Source organism: Stegodyphus dumicola, chromosome 7, assembly GCF_044657685.1.
Source record: "Stegodyphus dumicola isolate Sdum_Otavi_A_Nest chromosome 7, ASM4465768v1".
In the NCBI taxonomy this organism is placed as follows: domain Eukaryota; kingdom Metazoa; phylum Arthropoda; class Arachnida; order Araneae; family Eresidae; genus Stegodyphus; species Stegodyphus dumicola.
The window spans coordinates 25,101,720-25,124,417 of NC_140774.1; the positions used below are offsets into that span (position 1 = coordinate 25,101,720).

At 29.8% G+C, this 22,698-nt stretch overlaps 1 protein-coding gene across 1 annotated transcript in view; it reads right to left on the bottom strand.

The window, feature by feature from the left end:
- Positions 1 to 207: 207 nt before the first annotated feature.
- Positions 208 to 22,698, bottom strand: part of LOC118199888 (eukaryotic initiation factor 4A-I-like) — a 53,035-nt gene continuing 30,544 nt past the window's right edge. The window contains exons 6-10 of the mRNA XM_035371752.2: positions 16,731 to 16,840; positions 15,271 to 15,414; positions 12,620 to 12,757; positions 11,387 to 11,556; positions 208 to 10,219 (exon numbers count right to left, since the gene is read on the bottom strand). Coding sequence (XP_035227643.1) covers positions 10,075 to 10,219; positions 11,387 to 11,556; positions 12,620 to 12,757; positions 15,271 to 15,414; positions 16,731 to 16,840 — 707 coding nt within the window. The 3' untranslated portion in view covers positions 208 to 10,074. The remainder of the gene's footprint in view (positions 10,220 to 11,386; positions 11,557 to 12,619; positions 12,758 to 15,270; positions 15,415 to 16,730; positions 16,841 to 22,698) is intronic.

Genomic DNA, 22,698 nt, shown 5'->3' on the forward strand with positions numbered 1-22,698 from the left:
AGGGTAAGGAGGAATAGAAATGACCTTCATACGTCTCAGCTTCGATACGCGAAAAATGTGCATTAAAAACTGAATTTATCGTAAATTTTGCGCATACGCGCATGCTGGAAGGTTAAAATAATTGACGCATGTATCTATGACTTTGTTAAATAAAAAAAGCTCATTTGTCTGTCATTTTAAAAGTTAAAACATTCATTTGCAATAATACACAAGGATAAGAAGAAATTTATTATGGCAAAGCACTGAGAACTATTTACTTAGGAAGGCATGGCATAATGCAGAATTTAGGAAACACATTATAAAGAAAATTCAGGAAGAAAGTACAATTGTAACAAAAATAAAAATATTCATCATGTTTATGAGGAATATTTGGACAGAATTAAAAAGTTTAAATCATATATACATGATAAAGGAAAAAGTTTTAATCAAAACAAAATACAAAGTACAAATCAAATTTCAAATGCATAACTACACGTTCTACACTACTTTTCAATCAGTATTTTATAAAATAATCCAGAGCATGTATATTTTTAATTAGATAACAGTGGAAAAGGCAGCACATCTGCACTTTACAATGCAGATGTGCTGCTTTCCACTGTTATCTAATTACACATACAAAGCATTTGTACTATTGTCTTATAAACTAAAAAAACCTCCATTTACAGTTGTTGACCACCCCCTTACAAACCTCACATTTTATTTCAAGAACATAAATTAAATCCGGATTTATATTACACATCCAAACTCTTTAATTTAAAAATAATAAAAACTTTCAATTTATTAGAAATGCATACATGAAAATTTGAACTTTTGCTAAAACTGAATGTAATCAAATATATATAAAATATACAGCAGATAATGATACACATTACTAATATTTATTGCAAATAAATAGTTATAAATCTAATTTTTCTGTTCAAAGAATTTTTAAGCATTATTTCTTATTCTAATTTAGACTTACACTTTCAAAATTCTTTCACTGTTATACTTAACTAAATTTATATACAGGTAGTCCTCCTACAACACGACATCCTGTAACACGGTTTCGCTATAACACGATTCAAAATTTGCCCAACATGATAAGAAAATTGCCCAAGCAATTGGAAGAATTTTAACTCCGCTCAAAGTTTTTCCATATTGTGCATTCACATAGTCATTTAATACATAAGAATCCTTGTTTCGTAAGTTCTGCCAGTTGTCTTCCAAGATCCGGTAGCCGTTAGAACAAATGTCTTCAGATGACCTGTATGAACAAATGCCCCCACATAAATGAAGAAACCTCACTTTCGCAGAAGGTGAAAACCATAAGGTCATAATAAGTGCTCTAAAATGCACAACCTGAAAGTTTGGCATCCAAAATTTGAATCCTCGTCTCCATGGCCTGAAAACAAAAGTATCTCACTCTGCTGGTCGGCAGTCTGCGTCGAGCCACGGTGTGTTAAAGAATAACTTTTTCGTCTTTAAGACATTAAATTTTAAATTTCAGTTCTCAAACATGTCCGATAAAGGTAAAAAAAAAAAAAAAAAAATTAAGAGGAAATTCTTTTTTTTAGAAATACGGATACAAAATTTGACCGTTTTTTAAAAGGAGAAAAGGCATCTTAAATTGGAAAAAGTTTTAAGTGGAATGAAGAAACAGTCCGGACTATTAAGAAAAATGAAAAAGAAATAAGAAGTGCAGTTGCTATAGGATCTTAGACATCCACAAAACGTGCAGTTCGCCCCCAGGGGCATCAATAATCGAGAAGATGAAAAAGGCACTCAGCATTTGGATTGATGATAGCTGTCAAAAAGAAATTCTTTAGATGGTAATATCATTAAACAAAAATATTTCAAGCACCTCAAATAACATGGAGACCCTCTGCCAACCCAGATTTTCTGGTAAGTAAAGGTTGGTTCAAAAATTTCAAAAAGCATTTTGCAATTCATAGCATAAGAATTCAAGGAAAATCTCCATCGGCTGGTTATGAAGCTGCTAGGACGTTTCCTGAAAAATTTCAAAATATTATAGAAGACAGCAGTTCAAGTTTTCAATGCCAACAAAACTGGGCTTTGGTGGAACAAAGATGCCCAGAACATTTATATCGAAAAAAGAAAAAAACTGCATCCTGATTTAAGGTGTCTAAAAATTGTCTAATGCTATTTTTGTGCAGTATGACTTTAGACTTTATAACAAAATCATTGTTAGTTTATAGATCTTTAAATCCTCATGGTAAATAAAATAAAATGTGTGTGTAAAAGGTGTAAATAAAAACACCTTACCAGCATATTGGAAAGCAAATCCAAGAGCTTGGGTAGCTGGGAACATATTTAAAGATTGGTTTTAAAATTGTTTTGTGCCAGATGCTAAACGTTATTTAAGGCAGAAAAATTTGAGCTTCAAGACGCTTGTTACTATTAGATAATGCTCCATGTCACCCACAAGTTTTGAATCCTTTCAATGTCAAAATGCTGTTCCTACCATCTAACATTACTTCGTTTCTCCAACCATTAGATCAAGGTATTATTTAAACCTTTAAAAACATATTACATAAGAAGAGCTTACAGTAGATTTTAGATGTAACCGATTCAAAATCTATTGATGTAATGGAACCTTGGAAGACATTTTCAATCAAGAACTGAATCGACATCGTATTTTTGTCACTGAAAGAAACGAAAATATCAACATTAAATGCATGTTAGAAGATATGGCCCTCTTCAGTTGGAATAGAAATGTGCGTGAATCGTCAGAAAATGAAATTGGTGGCATATTAGAACTTGCTAAATCAATCAGAGGTGAAGGTTTTGTGAACATGGCTATTGAGGACGTTCAAGATTTATTAGCGGAAGAAGAAATTGACGACGATTTGATAGAAATGACATCCGAAGCTGTAAATCAAATCGATTCTGAGGACACTATCACTGATGAAGATTGTGAAGTTAATAATTTAACATTAAAAAATTAAAAGAAGGCCTATGCTTAGCTGAAAATCTCGAGTTATTTTTCTCGAGTGCAGACCCTTCTGCTGAAATAAGCCAAAAATTCAAAAGGGAGCTGCAAAACTGTCTAGCTCTACAACAAGAAATTTAAAATGACCCGGTAAGAACTAGTAAACTAGGTAAAATTACAAGTTTTTGAAAGAGGGAAGAAAATGCCATTTAAATGAAGAAAGAAATTCTGAAATTGAAAGCGGTCTCATTCCACCAAAAAAACGTTCTCTGTTGATTATACTGAGCAATGACAACGAAGAAATTTATTAAACTAAAGTTGTGTTAAATTAAAATAGGTAATATTTTTCTTTTGTGTTGTACATATATATATTTTAATAAAAATTAAGTTGTTTATGTATAATTAAAAATAATATTTGTTTTTAATAAGTTTTCGGAACTTAATCCCCCTTTTTGTACTACCTCTGGGTCTCATACAACACGGCATTTTCTAGGAAACTATCTACCGTGTTATGGGAGAATTTACCTGTATATACATATATATATATATGTAACAGTTTACTTAAAGTTATCAAGATTTTTAAAAATTTCTTAAATGTAAGTTTAAATTTCAATTTAATGCCAAATGAGCAAACAGTCAGATTTATTTATATCACAATGTTTACTTTGTTTCTAAAAAGATAATTACTCTTACGTATACTTTTTGGAAATTTGCAAAAGGATGCTGATTATTCAAACCAGATTTTTCTCAACCTTTTTCTTTGAAACAATTTATACAGAAATGAAAAGGGGGCCTGCATATACTTTATCTACATAGTGTAACAAATAAATAATAATAATAATCCCATAGATTTTCAGATAAAGAATAACTCTTCTAGACATCCTTTCATTTGTTTAGAGAAAGGATATCATTTGCATTGGAAGCCATCAGTATTTGGGGATGGTGAAAAGAAGAAACATTTCAGATTTTGCTTCCTGTAATTTCTCACATGTCTGTACCCATTTAGATTTAAAACAGAACTTATTATTTCTATGATTTTCCGTGACCAAACCTTTAAATAATTTCCCTGATCAAATGCAATGAATTAGCTATCAAATTAAATGTGATTACCTGAGTAACTTTAGCATTTGAATGAAATAACTAACAGCATTATAAAAATCTAATTTACCTTACATTTTATTTGACGCAAATGAAAGAATATTAAAATTCTAAACAGAAAGATGAACAATGCCTAGTTAACAAGTGGAAATGAGAGCTATCAGTTCGTAAAACTATATCTGATATGAGGTGGGTAAAATATTTTTACAAGAAAAACAAAAAATATAAAACTCGTCATTTACTTCTTTTTAAAAATGTCAAATGTTTAAATTCTTTTGTCATTAATATTTAAAACATGAACTTTTTACTATCTGAAAAATTGATCTGTACATTTTTATCTGTACTGTTACTGTATTTAGCTCTCTCTCTCTCTATATATATATATTTTTTATGTACAGATAAAAATGTCTCCTGACTTAGTAGTAGGAACCCTGGGCAGAGGCACCATTATAAAAATTCCTATTAGTTTTCATTGCTAGGGAAATAAGTAATATCCTTATATGACCTGTAGAATTTCCCCCTCCTACAGCAAATATCTGATCAAGCATATAAGGTAACAAATTTTTCTCTATGTATTCTTCAATAGCATACTTTCAATCTAAAATGCAGGCCAAAATGTTTTCCACCCTCAATGAATTTAATGAACATTTGAATCAAATGCTGTCTCATGCCTAATAAAATGGATAAATTCTGCTTCCCTCCTCTTGTGCCCAATATCAGTAACACATTTTAAATAATTTCTTAGCCAACTTTCATTGAAAACTTTCAAATTTACCATAGCTTTTCTGAAATGGAAATCTTTTTTGTAAAGTTCAGGTTCATAAAACCTACTTCGTAAATTATTTCCTTAAATTAAAGATATTTAATTTTTCTAACAGATTTAATAGTTTTTTTTTTTTTTTTTTCCTAATTATATTCTCTTGTGTCAACCAAATAATGTTCACATAACCATAGTTGAGGAATCCTAATCCCAATAAGAAATCTGAAAAGCCTTTTTTAACAATAATTTACAAAATCCTTTAAACCACCATCGTAAACTACAAAATAAGCACTTTTAATTATTGCTATGAAATAGATTATCTTCCATTGAAGCACTTCTGGTAATTAAGAAAATTGAAAATTTTAGACATTCATTAGTCTTATAATTAAAAAAAAAGTGCTAAGATTTTCATATCACATTATATTTATCTACATTTATTCCCTTTCTTTTTTTAAAAGAGAGATGGAAAGATTTAGATCTAATGTGTACTGACATTACTGCTTGTTATGTTAACCTCAATATAATTCAATGTGAGCACTATTTTTAACTTCAGTAATAAATGGAAGAATTTTCTTATATTCTAAAGACGAGCAAATAATATCCGGAATTGCACAGTAATTTTTGCATGTATCAAAATCTAATCATTATATCATACAAAAAAATGGAAATTTTCTTTAAACACAAAATTATTTTTCAGTTTTACATAAATATAATAGCAGCTGCATTTTACAAGGCACAACGAACACAGTTTACTTTGAAACAAAAAATTTAAAGAAAGTAGCAGGGCTTTTTGATCTTACTATCTTCTAAAATTACTTCCATTTTAAATATCTTAATGAGTGGCTTAAATACTAGGTAACACAATGCATTGATGAACAAACAAGCAGTTTTTTTTAAGAATATCCACATGCAACCATGCTTGCAGTACAGTTTAAATATGAATAAACAATACTGATGCATTGGCTAATTTTTTTTTTTTTTTTTTTTTAAACCTCTGGAAGACACAAAAAGCTCACAGCAGATACTATTATTTTGTATTACACTTTATTTCACACAGCAGATGCTCTGTTCCAAATTAGATAACTACACAAAAGGCTTACTAAAACAGCATTGCTATGGTATTAGCATTGCATGAGGAATAATACCCATTCTTACTGTGGTGATAAGAATTTATAAACGTATTATACAAAGCACAATGCTTGATTTAATTGAAATCAATTGTTCGCTCATTTATTTAATGAAAAAATTCATATCAAATTATTTTCTAATTAAAGACTATAAAATCTGAAAATACTGTTGCATAGCTTTCAGATTATTACTATATTTTGAAATATATTTATTCACTTTATACATAAAAATGGGCTTCCAATTCGACTAATAGATTAGAATCACAACAGTCTGCACATAAATAGCATCAGATATTTACAGATATATTAAAATATTGATAGGAGAAATTAGAACATAACATTTTAGTACTAAAAAGATCATAATACACTGAATATCATAGTACAATCAAACCTTATGAATAAATGACCCATGCTATAGACATGCCATTAATATTTGAATATTACAGTGCTATCATATATAATAATATAAGAGTAAATTATTAATACAGAATATGCATCATTAAATTGTGTTGGATAAAAGTAAAAAAAAAAAAAAAAAATACTTCAAAATATTTTTGCGCTATTCTGAATTTTTAAAGAAATGCCATGTAAACTTTTTAGCTTCCATTAACCTCTAATATATTATTTTAAACATTCATAATCTAGACTTATATTTAAAAAATAAACAATGGTTACACAATAACACAAATACACAACAATACACACAAAGAAAATGTACAAGAAATAATACACACAAAAGAAATGAACAAGAAAGGGATACTTCAAGACAACAAATAAACTTTGTATTCTGTAAAAAATTTTCATTTTTTAGCTGGAATAAAGCATGATTTTAAATTGCAACAATTGAATATTTTATAAGCAATTTAATGTTTAATTAAAAGATAGCGGTTTTACAAAAAATCTTATAAGATGATTGCAAAAAAAAATTTACAACACATAAGAAGCTTTAAATATGCATTTTATTAAAATGATTTAATAACAAGATATTTCAACTAAATCCAGAATTATACTGATAGAAGTTTTAAGTGAAAATTTGGATACTGTTAAGGTGAATTTTTTAAAATTAAATTAGGTAAAAATTAATACACTCATAAAAAGAACTTGAAATATATTTTACTTTAATAACATTTATCTATATAAAAAATAAGCACATCACATGTAAGAGGATGCTATCCATTATATCTATATAATTTCTAATATTCTAGAAAATATAAATGTTACATCATCACACCACAGGTAATAAGTACTGTTAATAAGCAAAGCTTAACTAATGAATACCAAAATTCTTAATTCAGAAACCATGGAAAATGCCGAACTTAAAAAAAAAAAAAAAAAAAAAAAAAAACTGATCTTGCAATGCAGATAACAATCATGACACTTTTATTTATTTCATAATGAATGCACACACAAAAATAACCATCACCATCCCCCTCCCCAAAAAAACTTTGTAACCTGTAACATACAATTTGCATTTGGATAGTTCCTGCACAAATGACAATACTAATAAATTTTATCCTCATATTGCATGAGTTACAGAAGATTTGAGCTACAACAAAGCAATTCAAAAACAAGCTTATATAGGCTTCATACAATTTTTGAGCAACAAATCATTATTCACAAAATAACTACAAATTTCTAATCAGTTATTTATTAAAATTTTTAAATTTTTAACGGGGCTTTCAACTTTTTTATATTTTAGACATTCAAATACACAATTTTTTTTAATCTGAATACTAGAACGTTTTCACCTCATTTAAAAAAATACATGGTTTTTAATTAACAAACTGGAGAAGGGAGAAAAGATACTTAGAATTACACTCACTTTCATTATTTTTCCCTTTTTACAAATATATGCTTAAAAAATTTTCACAAGTATTTAAAAATTAAAAAGACTCATTTTTTTCCAATTTAAATTAACAATACACTTCTGCTTTCTTACATTTTCATTGAGTTGAAAATAAAATTTTTCATAAACAATATATTATACAAGTTATTTTTTCAAATATTCAAAAACTGATTAAAAATATACTGAATACAAAAGATACTATCAATATTTATTATAAGTATTACACATCATTATACAAATGTATATGTAATTCAAATTGACAAAATTTGAGTATATTAATTCAATAATCTTTAAACTGATTAATGAGTGAAACAAAAATTATATTTTGAAAAATTAAACGAATTCAAATATTATACGATCCAGATATTTCAAGTGTATGAAAAATTTTCATATTCCTTCATGTCACTTAATATTAAGTACCACAAAAGGATTTTTCCAAATTATTTACTTAAGCAAAGGAGGTACATGATCTTGGACTTAATGATTTCATCAAACTCGGCACAACTATTTAGAACCTTCAAAGCAAATATACTTTAAATATAAGCATGAAAAATCGAGGTTGAAATCTAAATTCATTTAATTGTATAATATAACATTAACTCTTCTTTTTACTATGGATTATATAATGGCCATTTTTACTGCCCATTCTTATTAGTTGGCAATACAGGGTGCTGCAAATAAGAAACAAAATGCAAATGCTGTGAAAGTGGAGATAAAATAGAATACCTTTTAAGGCTACCCTGTAGGAAACAGCAATAAAAGAAGAATTTGAACAAGTCATTCATTTTGATTCTTGTTAATAAAGTACAGAGGTAGTCTGTAAAAACTTCTAACTTACTAACATTAGCACGCCAACCTACAATATTTTGTTTTGAGAAGCCCTTAGTTTCTAATCCAAAGCAAGTAGCACTTTTTACTAGTATTATTAATTCTTTTAATGTTGTTTCATTTTTTAAAAAAAAATTCATGAAGTCTTTAAATATTATATATATAATTTACTATATTGTCTTGAATTTTATTTATCACTGATACATATATGTTATAAAAACTTCAAAAATGCAAAAGCATTTCAGCATTGAGCACACTAAATAAATAATGACTTCTCAAAATTTATAACTTTTCAGAACACATTTTTCCCTAAAATTTCAAAAGAAAAGTACAATTTAATGTCATTCATAAAAATCTCTCTTATGCAATATATTTGAAAGCCAAAAAGAGAAGGAAAGACAATACTGTAAAGTATGTAGTTCTTTACAGTACAACACTGTAAAGAAAATCATACAGATTTGCATTTCCCTTCAATGCACATATTTCCACCAGGATGGAGAGGGAATACATTTTTGTAAATTGCAGTCTTAATATTATAGCACACAAAGCTTACAGCTTTATGTGATACAAGACATAATTCAAAAAAGAGAAAATAATGTTTTTATAAACATAATAGTGAAAACTATTTGAAGGCTAAAAAGAGAAGGAAAGAATTAGATACAAAATGGGCAGATAGTAATGGCCAGATGTCAAAAGCAAAATTTTGTCAATGCTATTTTGGTGCAGAAGCCAAATAATGAACTTAATGAGTGCTGCTGGCAGCTGGATTGAACATCTAATTGCTAATATATTAGCAATAGAAGTTGCTAATATATTAGCAATCATGTTACCAGGAATTACAGCAAACAAAATAATTTTATATAATATAAATATTCAATAAAATTTTAATTTTAGTTTGCTTGTTTACTTGATGGGTATATGCAAGGCATGGTATATTCATAATAGTCCACCATAAAACTATGCAGTGTTTGAGTAAAATAAGTGAGCACTCTTAAGTTCTGATTATAATCCTTTTTAGCAATGCCCACTTTCCACATGAACTTGATTACCAACTTTAGACGAGAAAAATAATGCTATTAATCACTGCAAAATTATAAATATTTTAGATATGCATAATCTATTAAAAGGGGTGGCCAGAAAAAAAAAAACAGCAAAGAATTAAAAATCTAGTTATAGATTTTTGTTCAACAAAGAGGCACTCAGTACATATCAGAATAAAACACAGCAGATTACACTATACATGGAAGTTTTTATATGTTTGTATATAAAAGTCACCTCCAAATCTGATGCACTATATCAAAAAAATGCTGTAATTAAAACAGTTTTTACAGCTATTAGTCACTTTTTAAAAACCATGCATAGTAAAGGCATGATTCTTATTTTGAAAAGTAATCATTCAAGTTCTTCGAAATAAAGACCTGAAAAATTCTTATAGTTCATTTTGGTAAATGTCTTTACAGCACAAAGCTTTAGGAGACATGTTTCCTTAGATGAGGTCCGCAACATTCATAGGCATTTCCTCAATTTGGGTATTGTAGAACTGCTCAATATCACGCAAGGTTCGTTTGTCGTCTTCAGTGACAAAGTTAATAGCTACACCTTTGCGACCGAAACGGCCTCCTCTTCCAATCCTGCAAAAATAATACTTTTGGTAAAATACAAATCCTTGAAAACACATCAAACAACTTTGTTAAAAAAAAAAAAAAAAAAAGAAGCTTTTCAATGGCATGAACACTAAAATTCAGTTATGAGTTTGTTTTGCATTATATACAATAGATTAGATTATTCCTTAAAATAATAATGAATTCTTTTCTAATGATAAATAAAATCTGATGATTATTAAAATAAGTAATCAAAGGGTTCCTACTACAATGCAACTTTTAATTTCCATGACCAAACAGCAGTCTCTCTGAGGAAGCATAATGAAATAATCCTTAAGAGCTACCAAACACTTTCATACAAAACTTCTACAAAATATGATGAAATAATTTTTATTTTTTTATAAAGATGTAAAAATTTAACCAGTCTTATTTATTACATTAAATGACAGAAATATATATATAGGAGACTTGCATCTAAAACGACAGTTCTTAAGTCGAGACACATTAATCGACTTTTATGAAACTTTAATTCATTTTCCCCTAATGAGTTCTGAATTAGGGTTTCAGACAAAGGATATTAATTTGTAGTTTTATTTCTTTACCAATTTGCTTTTTTACTTTTCAGGTTTATTCTACTGATGAATTATATTAAATTCTGATTATGTTTAGTTACAATGTTTGACATTTTATCCACAGTTTTAACTATTAATAGTGAATTGCCTTGTGTTGATTCCAATTACATTTTATTTTTAATTTTGGAAGCTTTATGTTTAATTATATATATATATATAAACTGCATTTGACATCGTTCATTATATTCATGTTTATGTCTAAACTCATCTTCAATTCAGAAACACTTTTTTTTTAAGCTGAAACTTTCTTAAAACAAAAAATTAACATCTAAAAAAAGTAAAGGCATATTATTGAGCAATGAATCTATCTACAAATATCATCAACTGCATAATAATATGTGTATAAAGTTCGGTACTTAGTATCATCGCAACCACTTTAATAGAAGTTGGCAAAAACAGTTCTTTAGATAATCATATCCATCGTAAGTTGCAATCTGAAAATTCACCAAATCACCTTTACTTCTTAAAAAATCGCCAAACTGTGCCAAGGTGGTTGCATTAATACCTAAGTACCTAAAGTTTTTTATTTCTACAATATTATAATGCAACCAAAATTTTACATTACCTGTGAATGTAATTTTCTCTATTTGTTGGTAAATCATAATTTATGACTAAAGAAACCTGCTGCACATCGATGCCTCTTGCTAGAAGATCAGTTGTTATGAGCACTCGACTAGATCCAGAACGAAATTCTCGCATAATAACATCTCTCTCCTTTTGGTCCATGTCACCATGCTATAGACGCAAAAAATAAATGTAAAATTACTTTTTACTCCTTTCTAATCCAATAAAATGAAGTTTTTCAAATCCAATAACATAAGCAAATTTTACCAACAATTTTGTGATATTTATAGAACATAATAAAAATACTCTGAAAAGAAATTTCCAATTTGAGACCTAAATATTAAAAAAATAATAAAAATAAAAAAGGTACAACTAAGTTTTAAGAGATTATCAATTTAAAAAAATCCGGTTTAAGTATAGTAAACCTTACTAAGCTTTTTTTCAGTTTATGAGGAGTCGGTATAAATAAAATTTGCCTCACTGCACTTTTCAGCATTTCTTGAAAAATAAAAATTTTTCCCACTTACTAGAATCTACTTATTATACTTACACTTCTATATACACAAACATAATAAAAATAATGAACATATATATAGCAGCCCTTGATTCATGAGTATCCCACTTATTCAAAATTTCAGCAATACACCACATAATTCAAGTGATGTCATTTGCCCAATACTGCAATTCACGAAATGAGATTTTCACCATAAAAAAATCTGCCTGTGAAGTATAAAGCGAAAATTAAAAAAGCAGGAAAAATACCAGATAACAGAAGAATAATGCTTGGAAAGTTTAAAAGAAATCTGTACATGCATAAAAATGCAACAAGATACCAAAGTTAAAATATAAGCAGTAAAAAGATGAAATGTGGTACAGAAATTCACAGTTCTCAATTTGTATAGGAGTTCATGTATTTAAAACAAATTGAAAATAAAATAAATAATTACAAGTCTATGAGAAATAAATATGCAAAATACTACCATACCTTAAAAGTGAAGAAACTTAATGTAACATCACATCAGATAATTAGTTAAATGTGTTCTAATAAAGTGATTTAAATGGTGTTAAAAGCTAATTTTAAAAATCAAGTTGAAATCAATTATATAAAATACTGTTTTACCTGCTAATTAGAGTTGCAATGTGTTTAATATAACCAAGCTGTACAGCTTGTGCCAATTTTATGTTATGACATAACATGCAACCTACATTTTAAATAATAAGATGAAAGTCTTACTAAGGCTGAGACTGTAAAATCCCGACTGTGCATTTTCTCCATTAACCAGTCTACTTTCCGTCGAGTGTTGCAAAATATTACAGCTTGAGTAATAGTCAGAGTTTCATATAAATCACAAAGAGTGTCCAGTTTCCAGTCCTAAAACACAATAATTATCTGTTTTATCGCATAAGCAAACTAGCTACTAAAGTCAATACTTCTCAGAAATTTGTAAAATAAAGGATAAGCCAAACATTTCACATTATTTTTCATCATAAACCGATATAAATAACAACAAATAAGATTAATAAAGTTTGCATATTAATACAACTCGCTGCAATGTTTAAAATAAATTTCAAAATAGTACAAACAGTCTGGAATTGAACAATTAATTCAATGCAAGATACATAGTAAGCAACACAAGCTTATGGCTGTTGAAGACAACAATCATGTACAGCAGGGATCCCCAGCCTTTTTGTACCTTAGAGCACATTTTACAATACCAGTGGGATGCAGGGCACATTTATTTTATCAAGATAAATTTATACATTGACATAACTAACAATACACATAACATACAGAAAATGATTCAAAAATATAATTTTAATTAAATATAAAATTACTGTTTGTATTTTTGCATAAAATAAATAATTATTAAATAATACAGATAAGAATTTATAAATTCTTGGTTTATCATTAGATAGTAGAAAATTCTTTATAAAAGGTATCATTCTTAAAAGTCATAGTCAACATTGCATTTCATTCGCCACTACTTTAAAACTAGGAGAGTGTGATGATATTCCTGATCCTAAACAAACAAGATGTCCACACAAAAATTAAGATCCGTGTTTAGATTTTGCATTATTTATTGTTAAAAACAATGATTCACTCTGGTATGTAGGGGGGGGAATAATGTCATGTATGATGCTCTCTCTAAAAGTTCTCATCTGATACACTGGACTTGACAACGTCATTTTGATGATCCAAAATTTTTAGCTATAGTTCTTCTGTTCTTGCTGAATAAATTCTGCAATGTATGTAGCTTACATTAATTTAGCAAGTAAAAGGACTGTTGAAAAAGATGGCCATTGGCTCAATAATGTTAAATTGTTGAAATATTTTTACAAACTGGTCTTGAAGTAACTAAATGTTGATGACAAATGAAGAAAAGCTGATTTCAGTTTTGCTTACCCTTTTTTCATACTTGGGAAATGAACAAGTGACTTTAGCAGCAGAAGTGATAGCCACACAACCAGTTTAGCTTTACAACATTAGAGAGATCCTATCATTAAAGCAATTTGTTTATTTTTTTATTGCAGCTCAAAATTTAAATAATTCGGTTGCTCAATTATGTCTGTGAGAAAACCTAAATCCACTAGCCTGTGAAAGCCCATTAGTTCAGAAAAATTTTGATTTGGGGTACTAGTATAATTTTTCAGTTCTTCAATTAAATTTACAAATTTTGCAAGAACTTTGCCTGTATTGAGACAATATACAGTACAAAGTCTTTAACCCGGACTCATCGGTACTTCGGGGATTCCGGATTATAGATCATCAATTTAAATCTGGTAAGATGGCATGCAGAAATTATATAATAAAAAATACAAAACCGTAATATATGAAATAAAGAGCAATTATAATTTAAAGGGTTTCAAAAAAAAAAAAAAAGCTTAATATTTACTTGTTTACTTTATTAAACATTTCTTTCAATGTAACTTGTTTAAGTTGCTTCGTTTTTTGTGCTAATACTTTCTCTTTAATTCTATAAACAGACATAATTTCTTGTTCAGTTACAAAGTTCCACTGTTCAAGTAGTGTAACTGCTGTGCCGAGAATACCGACTAACTTGCCAATCGAAATTTTTTTGTTTTCACTAACCTCTCTGTCACTTTTTTTATGCCTTTATTCATTTTCTGCAGCAATTCCACATTTTGTTTGATGGACATCAAAACATGCTTTCGCTTTGTATATCCTTTGGCTGCTCCAGAATCAGAAACTCTTTTTGACATAATCGAAAGTTCAAGCTTAATTTTTATAAAATTGCTCTAACAGTCTGCAAAAAATAATAAGCCGTATCCAATTTAGAAGATTAAGATGTGTTGGTGTATTTAATTATGGCAAAGCACACTAGGGCTATCTGCCTAAGAGGAAGGAACGCCTTCGTGGAGGACTTTCTAAGGGAAACTGGCTCGTATACACATTGCACATGGGGAAAACCACAAAAACACCCACGCAGCCAGCCCGTTCACAGGATTCGAACCTCAGACCGAACTACCAGTGTTCAGCGACTTTACCGCTCAGCCGTTGGTGGGCCTACTCACGTTACTCACGTTCATCTTTAATGGTAATGAAAATAATGAAAAACTGGGCTCAAAATTATTGAAATATGACCGTTTTGAAAAATTTCTTCAGATCCTTGCCATAAAAATTAATGTCATAATAATGCTCATTAATGGGAAATATATTCGCAGATCACACATATCGTTCCAGGGAGCCACCAGTTTGAGACACTCAACTAGAGGGTTAGTAAAACTTTTGAGTTTTCTGACCCAACATACTTCATTGCGCACAATGAAAATTTATCAAAACAAAGTTAATAAACTTTTCAAAAAAAAAAAAAAAGACCCACACTTGCATAGTTTAATAAAAATTAAAAGAAAAAAAAAACACACCTCTCTTTCAACTGATATGTAGAACTGCTTTATACCTTCCAATGTTAATTCTTCTTTCTTTACCAGAATACGAACAGGTTCCCTCATAAATTTCTTAGTTACCTCCAGGACATCTATTGGCATAGTAGCAGACAGCAAGATAACCTTTAAATAAGAGTTATAAACTTATAGTTTGAATTCCTAAACAGTTTAAAATTTCTTTAATTGGAATGAAAATATTAAAAAACATGAACAAAAAATTAGTCACATTTTAATATATATATATATATATATTGTAATCATTTACTTTAATATACATTCATTATTTCGCTGTATGTCACAACCCACTTGCTGTTTGATTTATGCTCTAGTTTTAATTTATTTTATTTCTATTACAATTTTTACAAAATTATTTCACATTTTCTTTGAAAAAGAAACAAAACTATATTTCATGTTGATTTCAATATGTCTGAGATAATTTTCCTTTTGGTAATTTTGTAGAGACATTAAGCATTTTTGGAAGCAGGCAAGATGAAAAATTAGCAACCGCCTTCTCCGGGAATCGAACCACGGACCTCTGAAGTACCAGCCCAGCGTGCAGAAGCACTACATCACGAAGGCGGGAGAAATACGTTATATACTCCCCCTTTTAAAGGGCGACTGGGATTTTAGGGGACCCAATCACCAAATCCTGGAAGAGGAAAATCATCATATAACACTCTTTTAGTTCTGCGCCACTGTACAGACATTAGGTATTTTTGGAAGCAGGCAAGATGAAAAATTAGCAACTGCCTTCGCTGGGAATCGAACCACGGACCTCTGGAATACCGGCCCAGCACGCAGAACCACTACACCACGAAGGCACGTTAAGAAGGCCGGAGAAATACCTTATGATTTTACTCACTTTGTTTATTCTTTTTTTCTTTTTATATCTATATCAGTAGGCTGTATCTATATCAGTAGCTCTTATTTGGCTTTCACCTATTACACTTTATTTCATTTGCAAATGTTTTTACACAAAAAAGGACAGACGAAATCATTAAGCTTACAAACTACATTTGAAATTAAAATTAGTTTTGAAGATACTTGGTGAATATTTTTAAATTACAAGAAATCAAAATTTAAATTAAAAAACCCTAAATATCAGCAATACATATACATATGCATGCAATTAAAAAAAAGAAAGAAAGAAAGAAACAGTGTGATTAAAATTTTAAACGTTCCTGCATTTGGGGGGGGGGACAACTCACAAAACGCTTTAAAAAACTACTTTTTTTTAATTTTTTTTTTTTTTTTAAATTTAGTTTTCATTTTCTTTTTGAAAAAAAGAGGAGTGGAAATTTTTGCAATTTGCAAAAATGATGCAATTATGATAATAAATTTAAAAATTTGCACAGTTACAATTGGTATCTCATTAATTCTCTTCAACATTAAAGCACAAATTCAGATTCAATATTAAAACAAAATTATAGAACACTTACTTGAATATTTGAATTTAAAGTCCTAAATACATCATAAATTTGATCCTTAAATCCTCGTGAAAGCATTTCATCTGCTTCATCTAAAACAAATATTTTGATATGGTCCGTTCCTAAAAGAAAATCAAGAAAATTTCTTAAACTGAAGGTCGTCAACAGCATTTTTGGAAACAATGCCTAACATTCTCATGCAAAATAAATTCTATCAAAAATCTTGTGCTATATACCAATGTCCCAGCTACTAAGCTGACATTAAATAAACATTAACCAATATACTGAATGAACAGATATTATGACTTACGTTACTACAAATATTATGACTTAAATTATCACTATAACCAATTCTTAAACATAAACTGTTCGACTAACTGTGACAACAGGGGTTCCCTCTGGTGAGTAGCCACAGAATTACTTCAGTAAAAGCCAGGTGTCCCACTTGACAGGTTGTATCAGACTCTTGTTCTGTAATTTTCTTAAAGTTAAATGTAATGCCCGTGTGTAATTTAAACCTGTTAAATACTTGTTACACTATACAGGACTCATCATCCATCTAAAACGACCCCCTCACAAAGTGACGTCCAATGTTAATGTTTAGCTCTAAGAATTTTCCTTGGCTTTTGCTCGTTTTCTTTTTCAGAAATAGTACTTGCATCCACACCCGCTGGATCCAACTCCTAAAACTTTAGGAAAAGAAATGCCTCGCCTGTCAGGTATGAATTTTTTTGTGTATGTGCCACTCCCATAGCTTATTAGCAACAAATAGTTGTTGTCAATGATATAATTTGTTTTGCATTTAAACACTAGTTCCATAATGTGTTAACTCTTAATGTTGAAAACATGAAAATATTTAAATATGAAAATGTAAAAATACTTTACTGTGTTCTTAAAGTATATTTTATGAATATTGTATCATTTAAGTGATTAAGAATTTTTTTCATTTTGTTTACACATAATGAGTGTTTGAGAACTGCATAACAGTAATATTCAGTTTTGTTTCGAAATAGTAAATGTGGTAAATGTCGCGAACGATGCACGCTCCGCTCATTGGGGAACGGAATAAGCCTATAGAATAACTATAAGTTTATAACTCTTATTTAAAGGTTATCTTGCTGTCTGCTACTATGCCAATAGATGTCCTGGAGGTAACTAAGAAATTTATGAGGGAACCTGTTCGTATTCTGGTAAAGAAAGAAGAATTAACAAGACTGAAAAGAATCTAAAAAGAAAGTTTGTTTTGAGAACTGGCAACGATGAGTGTATGCTTTTAGAATAGTGACGCTTTTACATATGTGGAACAATGACGCTAAGTAGTTAGAAGTGTTTTGATGTTGTAATGATTTGATATTGTTCCTCTTTTGTGTGAAATGTCAAATAAAGCGATTCATACAAAATAGTGCCAATTTTAGATGAGTTTGAAACCAAATCGGATAGTCTACCAAAGCGGCAGACCAGAATCGAAGAACGCAGATCATAAAGGTAAGCAACCTTTCTTCATTTGCTTATCTAGAATTTTGAATGATCTGTTTTTTACTGAATTGAAATAATAGTAAAACATAAAAAGGTGTAACATATTCAAAGCAAGGCATTTAAAGAGTAAAATTCTGCATTGGAAATTATTATTATAATATGCTGAATGTATTCAATCTTATAAACATAGTTTCGATTTGAGCTTAACTTGACGAACCAGTGGCACAACAACATGTTTATTATCCTGTTGCCTACATAACAGTTTTATTTATTGATATTTTTTTTTCTTGCATTTACGGTTACATTGCTGAAAATTGTTTATATTTGATGATTTAAAGAATGGTAAGATTCTTCCTGGCAAAATGTTATTTTTTTATACTGATTGATATACATTTCAGATGTGCGTAATTCTTTAAGTTTTATAAGTGTATCCATGATTTTTTTTTTTTTTTTTTTTTTTTTTTTGAGAATAGAAATAATTAACAGAAAAGGATTTTATTGATGTTATTTAAACTGTGTCATTTCTAAGCCCTGTAAAATGTTTTCTTTTAAGGAAGAGAGTGTTTTTTATATATTATTTTGACACTGTGTTTCTTTTGATATAACTAACTTTAGTATAGTGCTATTCTGTGCTAAAATAACTACAAATCTTTTCTGGGTAGGGTGACCTCATTACAACCTTCTGGTTAGTGCTGTAAAGAACGCTCCTGAACTCTCTACTAGAAAGACCTATGATGCTCTCGACTAGAGAGAACTTCGTTAGCAGACTCCTCACACTACGAGAGCTATAATTCATTTTTAATACCTATTTTAAAGAACTGTGAATGGCAATGACGTAACTGAGTAATGCGCATGCGTAAAGAGAAGAGATTTCTGGTCGGATGCCTGGCGGAGAGAGAGTTTGGGAAGCTCTGCCAGTGAGCTGAGGTGTGGAGACTTTATTCGTCCAGTGATGACGAGTGCTATCTTCGCTAACATCTCTGATCGTGCCACCAGCTCGGATATCTACTAAAGTTTTCTAAATGTATTAATTAAATGTTGTATCTGTGGTATGTGCTGTGAATAAAAAGTGATGCATCACCAATACCAGTGTTAATTCCCTTACAACTTAAGCATTCTCGATGTCACAGACAAAATAAATTGGAGGTTCCACCAAGATTTGTGTGACAAGAGACCAGGTATGTGTTCTCTACAATATTCATTTCCAGGCCTGAAGAGTATAATGTAGTTATTTATTACTTATTCGGGAAATCAATTCCCGTAGCACGTCAGTGCATACAAGTTTAAGCACTCAATGTGTTTGGTTATATATCTAACAAGATATTTTCCTTTTGTGGTATATTCGGGAAAACATTTTCCCATTAACAAGTAGCACATCAGTGCATTTTATAGCACGTCAGTGCATAAGAGTTTTTAAAACAATCAAAGTGTTGCATTTATATATCTAACGAGATATTTTTCTTTTGTATGATAATGGAAAAAATCCATTCCCGTCAATAAACAGCACATCAGTGTATTTATGTTTAAAGTTTAGCTATAAATCGGTGTGATAGAATCTGAACTGTATTTTTTATGTATATGTGAAAGCACATCAGTGTAAAATTGCAATTTTCAGTTCTAAGTCATTAGTTACAAGAAAATTTATGTTAAATGCTTGTGAAAGAAATAAGTTGTTGAATGTATTACAAACTTGTTACTTTGGTTTTTTCATGAAAGCACATCAGTGCTGTATTTATGTGTATTTTCTGATAAGTAGAATGTAAAATTTTATCATTTCATTTTAAATTTTAAAGCTTTGAGCAGTAACAAAATGTTACTGATTTAAACCTGTGCCTATCGATTCAGGTAGTATTTGTGCTGGCATGTGGTTGCCAATGGAAGTAGCTGTTATGAAAATGAAAGTTAATTAGAGGTGTTTATATTTATTGGCGTTTTTCTCTGTCTGGCTGTACTGGATGAAAAGAATTTGTTATTAATTTTTTAATACAGAATACTCAGTAAGGATGTTTATTCGTTTTATGCTTTAATGGAAATAAATTCAAAATGATTAATGCTTTCACTTTCATTTTCCTAATTTTGTAAGAAAGAAGAAAAGTTAGTGTTTTTATATCTCTGATTTATTTTTATGTGTATTATTTGTGAATAACTACAGTCAAAAGTCGCTAATCCGGACTCGTCGGGACTTCGGCGATTCCGGATTATAGATCATCAGTTTAAATCTGGTAAGATGGCATGCAGAAATTATAAAATTTAAAATATGAAACCATAACTTATGAAATAAAGAACAATTATGATCTAAAGGGTATCAAAATTAAAAAAAAAAGCTTAATATTTATTTGTTTACTTTATTAAACATTTCTTTCAATGTAAGTTGTTTGAGTTGCTTCGTTTTTTATGTGATAATACTTTCTCTTTAATTTAATAAACAGACATAATTTCTTGTTCAATTACAAAGTTCCGCTGTTCAAGTCCTATAACTGCTGTGTCAGGAATACCGACTAATTTGTCAATCGAAATTCTTTCGTTTTCGATCGCTATCAGAAGCGAATTATTATGACAAGGAATTTGATTTAAATCATATCACAGACGGAGTACATCGAGATGAAATACTACATTTAGTAAGGAATTATAAGCCAAATAAAATAAAAACATCTGCCCTGAAGATAAGGATAGTGCTTACAGATCAACTTCCACTTCATTGCGCGCCACGACGTCCCCCCCCCCCACACAACACACACATGCATGCAGAGCAGCGTGCAATTGATAAACAGATTTCGGAATGGTTAGATAAACAAATCCATTATCCTTTATCCATTTTTTGCAGCAATTCCACTTTTTGTTTAATGGACTTCGAAACATACTTTCGCTTTGTAGATCCTTTACATATTAGTAAATATATATCAGAAATTCTATTTGACATGATCGAAAGTAAAAGCTTACTTTTATAAAATTGCTCTAACAGTCTGCAAAAAATAATAAGCCGGATCCAATTCGAAGATTAAGGAACAATGCAATCTGCAACATTAACTGAATTACATAATTTTAGCTTAGCTTATAACGTTTATTATACATTAAACGCGCATTCATAAACATATTTTGCGCATGCGCACACGCATATTTGCAGCCGTAAAGGTCTTACGCGCATGCGTCAACGCGTCCTTTGAGCGTGTAGCTTTGAGGTCCGGATTATAGAACATTCCGGATTATGGGTGTCCGAATTAACGACTTTTGACTGTATTTGAATTCTTATTTGTTCTGAACAATTACTTTTGTGAAATGGCATTTTTGGGAAAGCTAAGAAAAAGGATCTATTCCTTGTCACAACAGAACTTGGAGAAGTAGCTTTAGAAGATATGAAAGTGATAGATTTAAAACAATTAATAACGAATAGTAAAAATTATGAGGAAGAATTTGTTAAAAATTTGTTAGAAAGTATTATGACTGATAGGATAGAAAAGGAAAACTTAGAGAAGCAAATTAGAGTGAAAGAATTACAGTTAGAACAGGAAGCTAGGGAGAGGGAATTTCAGATACTACAACAAAATAAAGAAATTGAAAAGCAACAGTTAGAACTAGAAATCTTATACCAAAACAGAACACTGAATCTGCTAAACCTGGAGGCGAAGCTGTATTTAATCAGAATTTTCAGAAACTTATGCCCAAGTTTAATTTAAAAACTGATAATATCAGTTTATTCTTAGAACTTTTTGAGAGGCAAGCTAAAGTTCTAAAATTGCCCACGGATCAATCAGTGTTGTATCTCACTGGTGTCCTTCCGGTTGAGGTAATTAATATAATTGCTAGGGAGCCTGAAGGCTAGAGATTACCAACATATTAAAGAATTACTACTTAAAAGACTTAAGTTAAGTGCGGAGAAGTTCCAGCAACCTCTTGTTAAGACTAAAAAAAATCCGGATTCTACGTGGTAAGATTTTTATCACGAAATTAAGACATTTTTAGATGGTGGCTCAAGGGATTAAAAATCAAAACATTTGAGCAACTCAAGGATTTAATGTTGGTAGATCAGATTAAAAGGCGCACGCCTAATGAGTTTAAGGAACATTTTATGGATGAATGGGCCACGATCACTTCATCAAAACAGTTGATGGGTAAAATAGAGGAATTTGAAGATGCGAAAAAGGACGATGGTTGGAAAAACGAAATTGGGTGAACTGAAAACAAAAACATCAGGTAGACAAATGGTTTTTTTTTTTCAGCCCACTGGTAACATTTTCAAAAATAGAAAAACCCCTCAAGGCTTACAATTTAAAAAAAGATGATGATGCATGCAATGTTGGGAAGAGGTCGAACTCGAAATTTGATAGGAGAAAAAGATTCCAGTGCTATGAATGTGGATCTTTTGACCATTTACATCCTCAGTGCCCTAATTTTAAAACTCAAAAGGCAGATTTGTATCGGATATAAGTGGGAGATCAGAGAAGAATCTGTTAGATCCCAATACATTAAATGGAAGAGTAAATGGTTTTGAAGTACCTATTCTAAG